Genomic DNA, 12,984 nt, shown 5'->3' on the forward strand with positions numbered 1-12,984 from the left:
CACCCCCTTGCCTCTGAGGTCTCTCAGGCTGCAGACTCTTCAGAGGCCAGAATGGGATTGCTCATCCTGGGGTCCCCATCCTCTGCCTGCACCAGGGTCTCACACGCAGCAGACATCAGGTAGAGGCAGGGGGGCTGGCTGGGATTTCTGGGCTGGGATCCCAAAAGCCTCAGAACCTGCCACCATCCTGTGCCATGCTCTCCCACTGTCCTGGCCGTTTCTATAGCAGGTTTGTGTCTAATTCCGCTCTCCCCTCTGCATGCAGAGCCCTTCTTGCTCTCCACCCACCACCCTCCAACCCCCGGCTCAGCAGGCAGCTATAGAAATAGTCAGGACTGTGGGTTCTGAGGCCGGCACTTGACCTGGAGGCCGGTTGAGCTGAGGCAGAGGGAAATGTGAGTGAGGGCAGGAATGAAGCTGACAGGCCTTATAAGCCCCTCTCCTGGCCTCAGTTTCCTCACCTGCAAGATGATCAAGCTGCTGGGCTCTAAGGTCCCTTCCAGCTCCAACTTCTGGAACGCCACAGATTTCCCAGGCCAAGGCCCTAGCACCTGCCCGTCCATTCTTCCCATCCTGTGACACTTTCCCATCAAAACTTCTTCTTGTTGTCCAGCCCATTCCCTATTGTGGTACTGAGCCTTTCCTCTGCCACCCCTGGTCACAGAATCCAAAGGTCACAGAAAATCAGAGCTGGAAAGACTTTCAGGCTCAGATACAGGTCACCGTCAGGGTCCTGTCAGAGCCTTCAGCGGCCCCAAGGAAGTTAAATGAGAGGGGCAAGCAAGGGACCCATGGGGACCTGGAGAGGGCAGGCCCAGCTAAAGGGCAGCCACTGTGACGTCAGGGGGAAGAGCCCATGCCATCAGATCTTTTGATCTTCCAAGAGAAGCCCCAAATCTGTATTATCATATAAAATCTCTTATACAAAATAGGGGAAAAAATGCTAAGTTTTAAATGTTTGCTTTTTCATTTTTTAAACCATTCTGCCAGCCAAATGAAACACATCTGCCAGGAGAATTCGCCCGTTAGGGTACCGCTAACCTTATCCAGGCCCTTGTCTCACAGAGGATAAGACTGAAGTAGAGGGAGGGGTGTGACTTGCCTGAGGTCACAGAGCTGGTCAGGAGCAAAGTCCCAGGAAGGGGTCAGCTGCCCAGGCCCAGGTCTGGCTGGGGAGGGTGGGATGAAGCTTAGGGGAGAACACTCAGATGGACCCCAAAGTTAGCGCTGCCGCATGGATAAAGATGAGACCCACTGGCTCCTTTGTGGCTCTAGATTTTTTCCTAAGCACCTGCTGTCTAGTAGTGACTGGCCCAGCGTCATGCCCTCAGCTTTCTCCTTTCGACCCTGCAGCCCTGCCTTCCTCTCTGTGGCCACACACACCCAAGCCTTCCTCCCAGCTCATCCCAGGGGCCTCCCATCAAATACGGGCGTTTAGAGCTGGCTCTAGGAATCCTCTCCCAACAGCATGGGACACAGGAATCTGACACCAAAGTGCTCAGCAACTGGATCTCTACCCTTTTGTCCACCTCAGACTCTGCTGCTCTGCCCCCTGCCCCAGGAAAGATCAGTATTAACTAACCAGGCACTCGATTGTGGTATTGCATATCAGACTCCTACCAGCTCTCATTTCACAGATGCAGAAGCTGAGGCACAGAGAGGTTCAGCTACTTGCTCAGAGTCACACAGCTAGTATGTGCGAGAATGGAGTCCAGGGCATCTGATTCCACATCTCGCAAGGATCAAGAATTTTTCTGCTAGTGACTGTAACAATACAGCCAGCCAGGGACTAGGACTTATGGTCCCATATTGTGGCGATGTGTTAGCTATCCTCCCCACACCTTATCCAAGGACTGGCACTGCGGCTCCAGGAAGGAGTCAGCTGCCTGGGCCCTGGTCTGGCTTGAGTCAGGGGATGAGAGCAGGGGAGAAACATCCAGAGGGACACCAAGGACAGTGCTGCCACATGGGTCAGGATGAGACTGGCTCCCTAGTGACTCTAGAAAAGCCAACAAGAAGAGGAAAGCTGCAGTTCTGGCAAGATCTGGGGCCCAGGATTCGGGTGAGGACAGGGTCTGGCCCCCGCTGCTCATAGGGCCTCCTTTCAGGTCAGCCTAGTCACCTCACCCTGTTCTCCACCTCCATGCACACTCAGCCTTTGGGTCCCGGAGGCCTAGCAGAGCCTCCATGCACTGCTGCGCAGGAAGTTCACTGCACAAGGATCAGCCAAGAGGTGAGCGGACACTGAAGTCCCGTGCATACTCCACTCACCAAGTCTGGAATGAGGGGCACCCTAAAGTGCACCAAGGCACCCTATGTGTAGGGGAGGTCCTGCCCCTTATTCCCATGCCCACAACCCCTCCAGTAAGAGACTGAGGTGGTCCGCTTGCATTCCAGAAATCTGGATGCTCCCTGAGAGGGAAGGTGAGGCTCCAACCAGGCCCTGTCTGAGCCTCAGTTTCCCCAGCTGACACAGGAAGGAGCATCATTCCTATTTCGTTCCCCTACCTCCTCTCCACCAACACCCTGGCTGGGGACAGTGTCTGGGCCCAATCCCAACAATTTTTAATAAAATCCTTCCCAGAACCCAACTCAGTGATCTTGATCTCTTCCCCAGCTCTAATTTCCTGTCTGACTCAAGTCCCTTAAAGGCAGGAGGGAGGCAGCTGCAGCTGCTCATCCAGCCCCTCATCCCCAACCCCCAGCTCAAATCCTGGGCAAGGATGAGGTTAGCTCACCCTCTACCTCTGCAAATGAGGAGGGGGAATTGCTACGTGGCCGGGGGTCCCACTGACCTGGTCCTGGCTGGTCATTTCTTGCTGCTGGTTGCTTTTTCTCAACTCTGAAAGCCTGGACCCCGCAGAATCTGAACTCAGAGCCCATTGGGATGTGGATGGGGCTCCAGACCTGCGGTCCACAGCGGCAGCGCTGCCTCCCAGCCAATCCTGGGGGACGATGCATTTTGCTAGAAGATTTCCAAGCATACCTTGGGTGACTGGAGCCTGCTGGCACCTTTCCCCACTGCGGAGTGCCAGACAGGGAAACTGAGGCCCAGAGGCAGCACCTGGGAGGAGGAACTGAACATACAAGCTTCTATGGGGTAGAAGGATCCTTCCTATCCAAATGACGGGAAGAATGGATATTGGGAGAAATCCCTTCCTCCCCGTTACCCCAACTCTGGCTCCTGAAGATCCATCAGGAGGATGAGCCTCACTGGAAGACACAATAATAACAACGATAATATCTCTTATTTTTATTGAACACCGACCATGGAGTAGGCACTTTGGTAAACACTTTAAATATGTTTAATCCTCATAGCAACCCAATGCGGTAGGTAGGGTTTTCTTTGTTTTTTGGATTGTGTTTTTTTTAATCCCCATTCTACACCAGAGAAAACTAAGGTACTGGCAGATGAAGTAACTTGCCCAAGATCCACAGCTAGTTAAGTGATGGAGCCAAAACTCAAAGCCAGGCAGGCTCACTCTACCTCTGTCACTGTTAACCAGAGAGGAGTACTGAGTCCCCTCCCCCCTGTCACAGGGGCCCCTCTGGTTCCCCAATGGAATGGAGAGTGGATCAGAAAGCCAGGCTCCGATCACAGGACCCCCCAGTCCCTCACAGAGGCTTCTGGAGGTTTGAGGTCATGCTCCCATCAGGGGTTCTCCTTGTCCCTCAGGGGAGAATTTAAGGTTGCATGCAGTTTTTCCAGCACCCCACTCTTTGGGCCAGCTATGTGCGCACCTCTGCCCTTTCCCCACCCTTTCCTACATACACACCCTGAAGGCACCGCCAAGGATCTTCTCTCTGAGGCTCCCAGGGAGAAAGATGCTCACCGAGCAACCCCAACCCCAGCCCTGCAGATCCTACCAGACCCCTCCTCCCCCACTAACCCAGCCCCCATCTTCTCGGGATCCAGTTCCCTGGTCCGTCCATCCTCCTGAATGGATAGGAAATCCCTCCTGACGCGCACCAGCCCTTTAGGCCCCATTTCCATCGCAGTCTGTTACTACCCAGCCTTAACTCAGGGTCCCCCGAGCTCAGAGGGGAAAAAAGAGACATTTCCAGGAACTTGCCCTCCCTTCCCACAGAAACTTGGGAAGGATGCTTAAAACCCCCAGAAACGTTCTTCCTGTACAAAATCTCCGCCTTCCCACAGATTCTGGTACTATCCTTCAGACTTCTGACCCAAACCCGGGGTTGTGCGCTGGAAGGGCGGACACTCCCCCCTTGTGCATCCGTGCAGCATGGGCGGGGGCTCCCAGGAGTCCCCAAACTCTCATAAGAACCAGACTGATAACAGTCAGGATGGTGCGTCCCTGGGGGTAAGAAGGTGATAAATCAAAAGCTAAGAAGACTGAGGGAGGGAAATGCCCATTGGGCAGGGGTGGGGCAGGTGCCAGGTAAGGCTGACGGTGCTTACCTGGCTGCGGAGGCAGAAGCGCAGGGGCAGGAGGCAAGAGAAGAGGTACTTGCCCCATCGGATCACACAGGAGAAGCACCAGCTCAGCCGAGTCATGCTGACCCCCGGGGTGGGTGCCTCCAGCGCCGGGAGCTGGGGAAGACCAGCTGCTCTGGGCGCGGAGTTGGGATCGGGACTTGGGGTGAGGAGGAAGCCCAGAGCCCTGCCCCCGGGGGTGCCGGATTCTCAGCCCCGCAGGAGCGAACGTGTCCTGCCCCCTCTAGCGGGAGGACAGCGGCAGGGGCCCCGCGACAAGGCCCCGACGTGCCTCCATCTCTCCCGAAGCCGCTGCGGGAGGTGCTTCCACCCTCGGGGATTTCCTCTGCTGCTCCCACTATCCTCCCCTCCGCGTGACAGCCTCTGGGCTGCCAGCTTCCCAGGCGGGGTGGGGGGCAGGTGCAGGTACCCCGACAACTTCGGAGGCTCGGGGAGGCGCGCAGGAGAGGCGGGTCGGGACAGGGCAGAGGCGGTGCCAGGCGCCAGGCGTCCACCTGCGGGGACGCAGCAGCCGTGGGAGCCTGGACAGCGGTGGCGGCAGCATTGTGCTCTAAGCTGCAGTGAGTGTGTGAGCGTGCGTGTGTGGATTCCCTCCAGACCTCACTTCAATTCCCATATTGCTCTCCAGAGCATAATGTGATTAACTTAAAACGGAAGGCACCAGCTTCCAGGACTACAGCAGAAAGGACCATGGATGGACCCAGGCGTGCAGATGGGGACGCTGACTACAACCTGGCCAGCTGTCCCAACTCACCCCCAAGCCCTGACCCTAGCCACACCCCTACTCTTCTGCCTGAAGCTCTCTCCAGCCACCTCCAGGAGTGGGGGAACTTGGAGTATCCCCAATACCCCCACAGGTTGGAAGGAGCCCTGCCTCAGAGGCTGAACCAGTTCAGATGGCTGAGAGCTGGACAAGTCACCTCCAGCTACGTGTAGCCTCCCGCTCTGGTTCAAGGTGCTTCCCATCTTTACTTTCTGTCCTGCTCCATGTCAGCTAGGTGGCCCCGAACCCTTCTCTGCCTCCGATGTGCTCAGATGATGTGAACAGAGCATTGGGCCTCACAGGAATATTGTTTGGAGTCTCCATAGTGCAACCCTGGAACTAAGGAGAGGGAAAAAGAGAGAGGAGGGGAAGAGGTGCTGGATTCTGATGGGAAGGAGAGAGAAATAAAGACACAGAGACACAAAGGCAGAGAGACACAGGCAGGAGACCCACTGACAGAACACGGAGAGGTGGAGAGGCAGCCGTGAGCTTTACCCCTGGTTCTGTTGCTGCAGAGAAACTGGGAGGGCAGCCAGCCAGCCAAGCCCAGAGAGAAAAGGGGCGGGACAGCTAGCTGCCAGGGCCTCTTCCGCAGCAACAGGCCACAGAGCAGCCAGCCAGGAGCCCCTCCCCTACGCCCCCCACTGCCTGCACTCCTGGGCCTGGGCTTCCCTGGGCACCATGTCAGGGCCATTTTTCCTGGCAATGTGTCTCCCTGGCCCTTTCCTTGGGGGGGGATGGGGACACAGAGACAGCATGCATGTAGCCAGAGGACCTGGGAGTTTCTCAGCTAGCTGACCCCTGCCCCAGGCCCCCCGACCCCAGCAGATTTCCCAGGCCTTGGCCCAGCCCCACTTTAACTTCCCACCATGACACAAGGCCGTGGGATACAGCACTTTGGGGGGGATTAGTTAGGAACACCGTGAAGGAGAAGGAAGAGATCCCTGCTAGTGTGTAGCTAGAAGAAAGATAGATATTAGGGCCCTCACTCAGCCCCTAACAATCCCTAAACAAGGGGGACCACCAGACACACACACACACACACACACACACACACACACACACACACACCCCAGGAAGGCTCTTGGATGACACGGGGGTGGGGGGGGTCATCAAATAAGTAAATGGAGTAGAGTCTAGAATCTAGATCCTCGTTACTTAAACTTGTGGATTGTGGATTATTGAAGTGAGCCCATCCCCAAAGAGGAGGAAGGCCCCGTTTGCTGGCCTGGAAGTGAGCCCGTCGCTAGCCCTGCCTTTGTTCATGCCCATGATTGCCAACAAAGCACCTGGCACTACTGTTCCAGGCTGGCAAAGGGTCCTTCCTTCTCTTTGGGGGGCCCGCCATCTCCTCAGCCTCCCCACTCTGGCACCAGAGGAAATGGATAAGCTGTGAGACTGAGGAAATGGGATTTACTCTATGGCAAGTAGAACAGTTTAATGGAAAGGAATCACTTGTTGAATTTTTCAAATAGGAGGAAAGTTCTTCTGATAGAATTGGTTGAAGTGTGTCCACTGCCTAAACTAAGAGAACAGGACAAGATGATTTTCTTAAGAGGATTCTTAAAGCCTTCTCAGCACTTTGGGCACAAAAGGTACACATCAAACACAGAAGGGAGGAAGGGACAGTGGGAAGAAAGAGAAGGAAGGGATAGTTAGATCCAGCCCTTTCCAACAAGCAGCTGCTGATGAAAAGGGTTCAGAAGGGCAGAGAGTCCCTTATTTCTATCCACTGCCCAGCTGAAGGTGTCCGTAAGCCCTCCAGAGAAGAAGGGAAGAGTCAGCAGCTGACAGGGACATGACATCTGGAACTTCTCCCAGCCTCTGGCCCCACCGTGCCCCACATAGAGTCATGCTAGGTGTCTCAGCTCCTGAAGAGCAATGTAATCCTGCCCCACGTGCACAGCGCTGCCCAGGACACAGACGTGTGTCCTTGGGAGTTTGGTGTCCCAGGGGAAATCACAGGTCCTCTGTGAACCCTGAGGATCCCCACAATCTCCTGGGAGGTTGTAGCAAGGACCCCTTTGCTTCCTCTTTCACCCAAACTCCTATGTTTTGTGGGGGTTGGGAAGGGTCCAACCCCAAAAGATCACCTCTCACTCTCAATCCCTTTCTGGCTCAGAATGCTCAAAGCACCAGAAACTATATCCGGCCCTGGCACGTTCTCTAGAAGTCTCCCCTCCCTCCCATCTCTCCTTCGAGCCCCCAAGCCCAGGGACAGAGATCCAAGGCTCCATAAAATTAACCAGACTCGAATGCTCAGACACAGGGGACCACGTATTAGAGGACAAAGCCTGGAGCGAATGAGGGACCAGGACGAGCCAGGCAGGGTCTGGTCCATCAAATGGGTCTCATATCAGACCCCAGCCACTCGCCGGCTTGCATGTGGGTACCCGACAATAGCCCCCACCGCCTCATCTCTTCCTCCCCAGTGAAGCTTTAGAAAAGCTGGCCACCATTCTTGAAGGGTTAACTGATCCTCAGGGGACTCTTTGTCCTCCTGCCCTGTCTAGGCTCCCTCGGACCCCAGGACTGTCTCCCAGCTCTGCCACACCCTGAAAGCCAGCTCTTTCTCCCTCTGCCTCCTCTCCTCAGCCAAAGTCCAGACTGGAAATGGGCTGTGCTGTGGCTCTGGCCAGGGCTTAAAGGGGGAAGAATTTCTTCTCCACACTCCACTCTTGTTCAGGAAGCCCGGAGACCCAGATTCTGAGAGCAGGCCAGGAGGAGATTCCAGAGTATAGAGCCAGGTGGGATGGAGCCCACGCTCACAGAGAGGGGTCTGCTCTGGGCTTCTCCCCAAGTTTTCCCTGGGTCAGGGCCCGGAGGGCCCTCTTTTCCCCGGAGAAACAGGAGAAGAACAGGAAACTTCCCAGAGGCAGCCAGTGAAGGTGTCAGGAAAATAAGAGGGCAGGTCACAGCCGCCAGCCCCCAGGGGACAGGCCACAGGAGGACGGCCCACTCAACTCAGGGTAGGTACAGAGCCTCTTCTGTCCCAGGCCCCCAGGGCCACCATGCCCTCGGCTGGTTTTGTCTGCGGGGGGACAAAGGCAGCTCCTGTTAGGGGAGAATGGCTTGGGCATCTGATCAGAGGCTCCGGGTCTCGCTTTCACACCCAGAGAGAGATGCACAGAGGCCACTCCCCAGGGACCTCCCAGCCTTTCTCCTCCATCAGATGGAGACAGCTCCAGCAGACCAGCTTTCCAGGAGCTTTCTCACAACCGGAGTTAGTTTCACCACCTCCCAGCCACAGCGATTCCACCTGAGGCCCCCAGGGGGCTCTCACTTGGGTCTCACCCTCCAGGCTAGGTTCCCCAAGGCCTCAGCACCTCCATCAGGGACGGAATTGACCAGCGCACTCAGCGTTAAACTGCCTAACCATATACAAAGTCCAGAACTCACACACGGCCCCCAAGTTCTCTCTCCATGCAACAGAATAGGGGTCGCTGCAGAGCTGGAGTCCCATCTCATACGGGTTCCAATGTCACCTCCTAGGTTCCCACCTCTCTGACCCCGCCATTAAAATCCTGCCTTGACCTCCAGCCCCCAAACTCCGTGTGACCTCAGCATGCGCACTTCTTCATAGCACTTAACACTGTCTCTTGTTGATAGATTGCTCACCTTTTCACTGCCTCGCCACTCCCAGAGGACTTGGTCTGCCCTTCACTGTTTCACACCCCCGGCACTCAGCAGTGCTTGGCACGTGACTGATAAACATGAGTTACTTGGTAGATTGGCTGGTTGGTTATGTAAATAAAAGAGAGAGAGAGAGAGAGAGAGAGAGAGAGAGAGGGAGGGAGGGAGGAAGGAAGGAAGGAAGGAAGGAAGGAAGGAAGGAAGGAAGGAAGGCCATTCCTGCTTCCAAATCCACTGGGTCCCTCCCCCAGCCCTGGATTACAGACCAGTGAGAATGTCATTTTTGTCTCTATGCGTCTCTATTCCACCTGCCCCTGAGGAGGGGCTCCATTTCCCTATTCTGAAATAGCTCCCAGATATCCAGTATCGGTCCCAACTAGACTTGAAAGAGACCAAATGCTTTTCTCTGCCCCACACCCCAACACATACATAATTCACACCTGAGGATGCTGAGGCCAAGAGAGGTAAAGTAACTTGCCAGGGGTCACACAGCTAGAAAGTGGCAGTGCCAGCACTAGATCGAAGCCCCCCATTCCTGGTCCATTGCTTTTCCGTAGCATAACATTGCAGAGGGAGGAGGAGAGGAGGAATTGAAGAGAAGAAGCGGAGAAGAAGTGCAGGAAATGCTTCTCCTCTTACAGACGTCCCAAGGTCAGTCCGTAAGTTCTCTTTCTCTCCTTCACCACCACTAACCCAGGTCTCTGACCCTCGACAAGCAGGAAGTTCCTCTTGATACCTAGCCTCCATCCCCACTTTCAAATTCCAGACCATTTCCCCTTGTCTTGCCTGGGAAGGAGACCTTAGTCACTCTCTCCTGCACAATAAATGCCTTCAGACACTTGCAGCTCACTATTCAAGCCCCATCCCATTCCCACCCCCACCCCTCTCTATTCTGCAGTCTGAAAATCCCGGGTCCTCTGGGCCCCTTTCCAAATGATTTCCATCACCACCCAGCAGCTGACATGATAAACGGTGGGTGGGGGAGGGGGAGGGGGAGGGACAGACCCGGAATGATGGTGGGTATTGATCCACTGGGGAGCCTGAGGCCTGAGGCCTGGGCTCCCTCCCAGGGCAGGCCAAGCATCTGGGGATGGAAAAGTAAGAACAGGGGCCCTGAGGTCAGCCTGGCCATCTCTCTGCCCCTAGGGTATTTGCTGCAGGGCCCAGCATGGAGACTGCAGACCTGGGAGCTGGGCCGCTGGGTCTGAGCCCAGGCTCCTGCAATGAGATTAAAGCAGGGACTGTCTAATTGATTCTGATGGGACTGGGAGAGGGAGTGAGATGAATGGAGAGTAGAGAAGAGGAAGAAGGAGGGGAGGTGGCAGGGAGGAAAGGGGAGGTCCCAATATGGGAAGCCCAATTGCATCAGAACTAGCTAATGCAATTACAATTCCTCCCAGCCCCACCCATTCCCACACAGCCCCTTCCCCATCCTGGGAAACCCACTGACTGGTCTGCCCCAGAATTGGATCCAGAGGGTGGCTGGGTGCGGGAGGCACAGAAAGAGAGGAGCTGGGTTAAAGCCCCCAATCTTAGGAACCAAGATGACACAGAAAGGCAAAGATAGTGACAGCAACTGGCAGACAGCTAGAGACATCAGGAGACAGGGGCGAATGGAGGCAGATATAGACAGACAAGCAGATCCCTGCCTACCCCGATCCTCTACCTGACAACCTCCCTCCATCACACTCAGTGGCACCCCTCACCCCTCTCCAGCCAGGTCATCTCAATGGACTCCTTTCCTGGTCTCTGCAGAGTGAGGAAATGAGAGTCCGGGAAATGGAACCCCGGGACCCTCCAGCCCCCCACTCAGCCCAGGACCCTCCAAAGACTGGGGAAGTAAGAGAAAGCGGGTGTGAGTGGAGAGGAGGGAGTGAAAGAGAAGGGCAGGAGGTGAGAGGCAAGATAAAGAGACGGGGAAGAGGTGGAAGGCTCTGACCACCTAACAGAGAGCAGCAGTGACGGGCCAGCGTGGGCAAGGGGGGAGAGGAAAGGAATCAATGAAAGGAGGAAAAGCAGAGTGCTGCCAGCCAGCCAGGGAAACCAAGGCATGACACAAGGTGACATGGCCTCTTCCCAGGCTCCAGAAGCACGCAGAGCCTGGGGCTCCCGGGGGCTCCTACCAGGGCCCAGTTTCTGGCACTTCATATTCTCACACTGACTAGAAGCTTCAGGGCAAAGCAAGGCAGGCCCAGTCCCAGACAGACCAGAGAGAAGGAGGTTCCCGATGCAGCCTCCCTTGGGCAGCCCAGCCCCATCCCAGCCCAGAGGATGGATGAGCAGAGTCATGAAGCCATGGCGGGTAAGGAGTGAGACCCAAGGATAGGAGGCAACACCCCACTAAGCCTGGGGCATCGCCCTCTGGAAGCCCAAGTGTCATCTGGGAAATGGGTACTGCATTTGCCTTTCTTCCCTCCCAGTGCAGTTGAGAGCATGCCAGGAAAAAACATATGGGAAATGTCACCTCCTTTGTCCCCCCTCTCAGCTCCCAAAGAGAAGGAGCCAGATACAAAGCCAGCAGAGACCAGGGCCTGAATCCTGGCCCTGGTACTTAGGAGCTATGTGACCTTGAAGAGATCATTGCTGTCTTCTGAGCCTGTTTCCTCTTCTGTAAAATAGAGACGAGGATCCTAATCTCATGGGGTTGTTGTGAGGATTAAATTAAATGTGAAAATGCCTAGCACCAGACCTGCAACCCCTCCTGGGTCTGTTGGCTGCACACTGCCCACCCCACCTCCACCAGACACAGGCTGTCCGCCAGAACCCTCAGCAAGAGCACCCTGTCTGGAACACACAGTTCACACCGCCATCCGGGGAATGGACACCCAAGGAAGAGGAGCCAGAAGTCCCAGCAGGATGAAGCCAAAATAACATTGGTAGGAGATGTTGAAAGCAGGCCAGAGGAGAGGTAGAATAGGGGCATGAAAGCCAAGAAGAGGCTGTAATGCAAGAAGAGAGAGGAATTGAAGGATGCCTGTCAAGCACAGAAGACAGAAGAGGAAGCATAGCAGTGAGTTCCTGAATTCCCACCCCACACTGAAGACAAATATGAGGAAATGAGTCATGACTGAAGCAGGAAATACTCAAGTTAGACAAAGGCTGAACTTCCAGTGAGGCACCAGAGTGCCAGAGAGGCCCCTGTACTCACCCTGCCATTCCCCCACTCTTCTCTAAACCCTAAATGAGGTTTGAGTCCTCAACTTTCCGTGACTCAACATAAAACCTCAGTATTAGAAGCCCCTGCTCATCCTAGCAGGAAAATAGGCCAGCCCCGCTCTCCTCACGCAGCCCCCTCAGCCCAGCACCCTCTATACAGATTCTCTTGCAGAAACCAAAAGCCATTCCTACATCCATGGCCATCTTAGGTCCTGGGGTAGAGAAGCGCTTCCCATCCAGACATCCCTTCCTCTTCCTCCACCAGCCCTGGTTCTGTCCAGCCCCAGATTGTCCCCTTCCTTTCGGTTTCTGTCTCTGAGTGTGGGGGCGGGAAGGCAGAGTGAAGGGCGCACAGGCAGAGGACAGGGGTGCGGTGTGGTGGGAGTTGTGAAGCCGCTGAGGGAGGACAGGATGGAGCCCTCTTTTAAAAAGGCGGATGGAACGCCATTATTGTTACTGAAAGTTTGGAAGAAAGGACTGGCACTTGGTTAGAAAAGTGGCTCATTTTGTTTAAGGGGCCAAAGAAAGGAGGTAAAATTGGGTCTGGAAATAGAGGAATTGTATACAATATACACATACATACACACTCCTAACACACATGCCCCCACAGGACGAGGGGACTGTCGGGGAGGATACAGTCCAGGGCTGGGACCCTGTAGACGAGGCGTAGGGAACCAGGACAGGAAAGAATGGAAGGGGATAGAGCTGAGTACCCTCAGAAAGAGAAAAGGAGGTGCGAAAGAAACTTTGGCCATTTTGAACCTCAGCTGACATGCAAACCTGATACAAAAGAATATGCAAATGAGGGTTGACAGGGAATTCTTGGTCTATGTCATGCTTGACTGTAAGGACCAGTCAGTGTGGGGCTGCCCTGCAGGTAAGAATCACCCCCATCCTCCTCCTCAAGCCTGCGTCTCCCTGGAGGATACCCCCCTCTCCCTCCAGCTTCATGGAGCCTCTCCCCACCTTTGGTCTT

General features: G+C 55.1%; 1 protein-coding gene across 17 annotated transcripts in view; it reads right to left on the reverse strand.

Annotated features, from left to right (window-relative positions):
- Positions 1-12,984, reverse strand: part of TNS1 (tensin 1) — a 222,287-nt gene that overhangs the window by 194,732 nt on the left and 14,571 nt on the right. For 2 of the 17 annotated variants that reach the window (XM_074313071.1, XM_074313000.1), the window contains exon 1: positions 4,421-4,531. The exons of the other annotated variants lie outside the window; for them this stretch is intronic. In XM_074313071.1, the coding sequence (XP_074169172.1) occupies positions 4,421-4,516 (96 nt within the window). In that variant the 5' untranslated portion in view covers positions 4,517-4,531. Of the gene's footprint in view, positions 1-4,420; positions 4,532-12,984 lie in introns of those variants that run through there. 17 annotated transcript variants of the gene reach the window in all.

This window comes from Rhinolophus sinicus, linkage group LG01 (assembly GCF_036562045.2).
Source record: "Rhinolophus sinicus isolate RSC01 linkage group LG01, ASM3656204v1, whole genome shotgun sequence".
In the NCBI taxonomy this organism is placed as follows: Eukaryota; Metazoa; Chordata; class Mammalia; order Chiroptera; family Rhinolophidae; genus Rhinolophus; species Rhinolophus sinicus.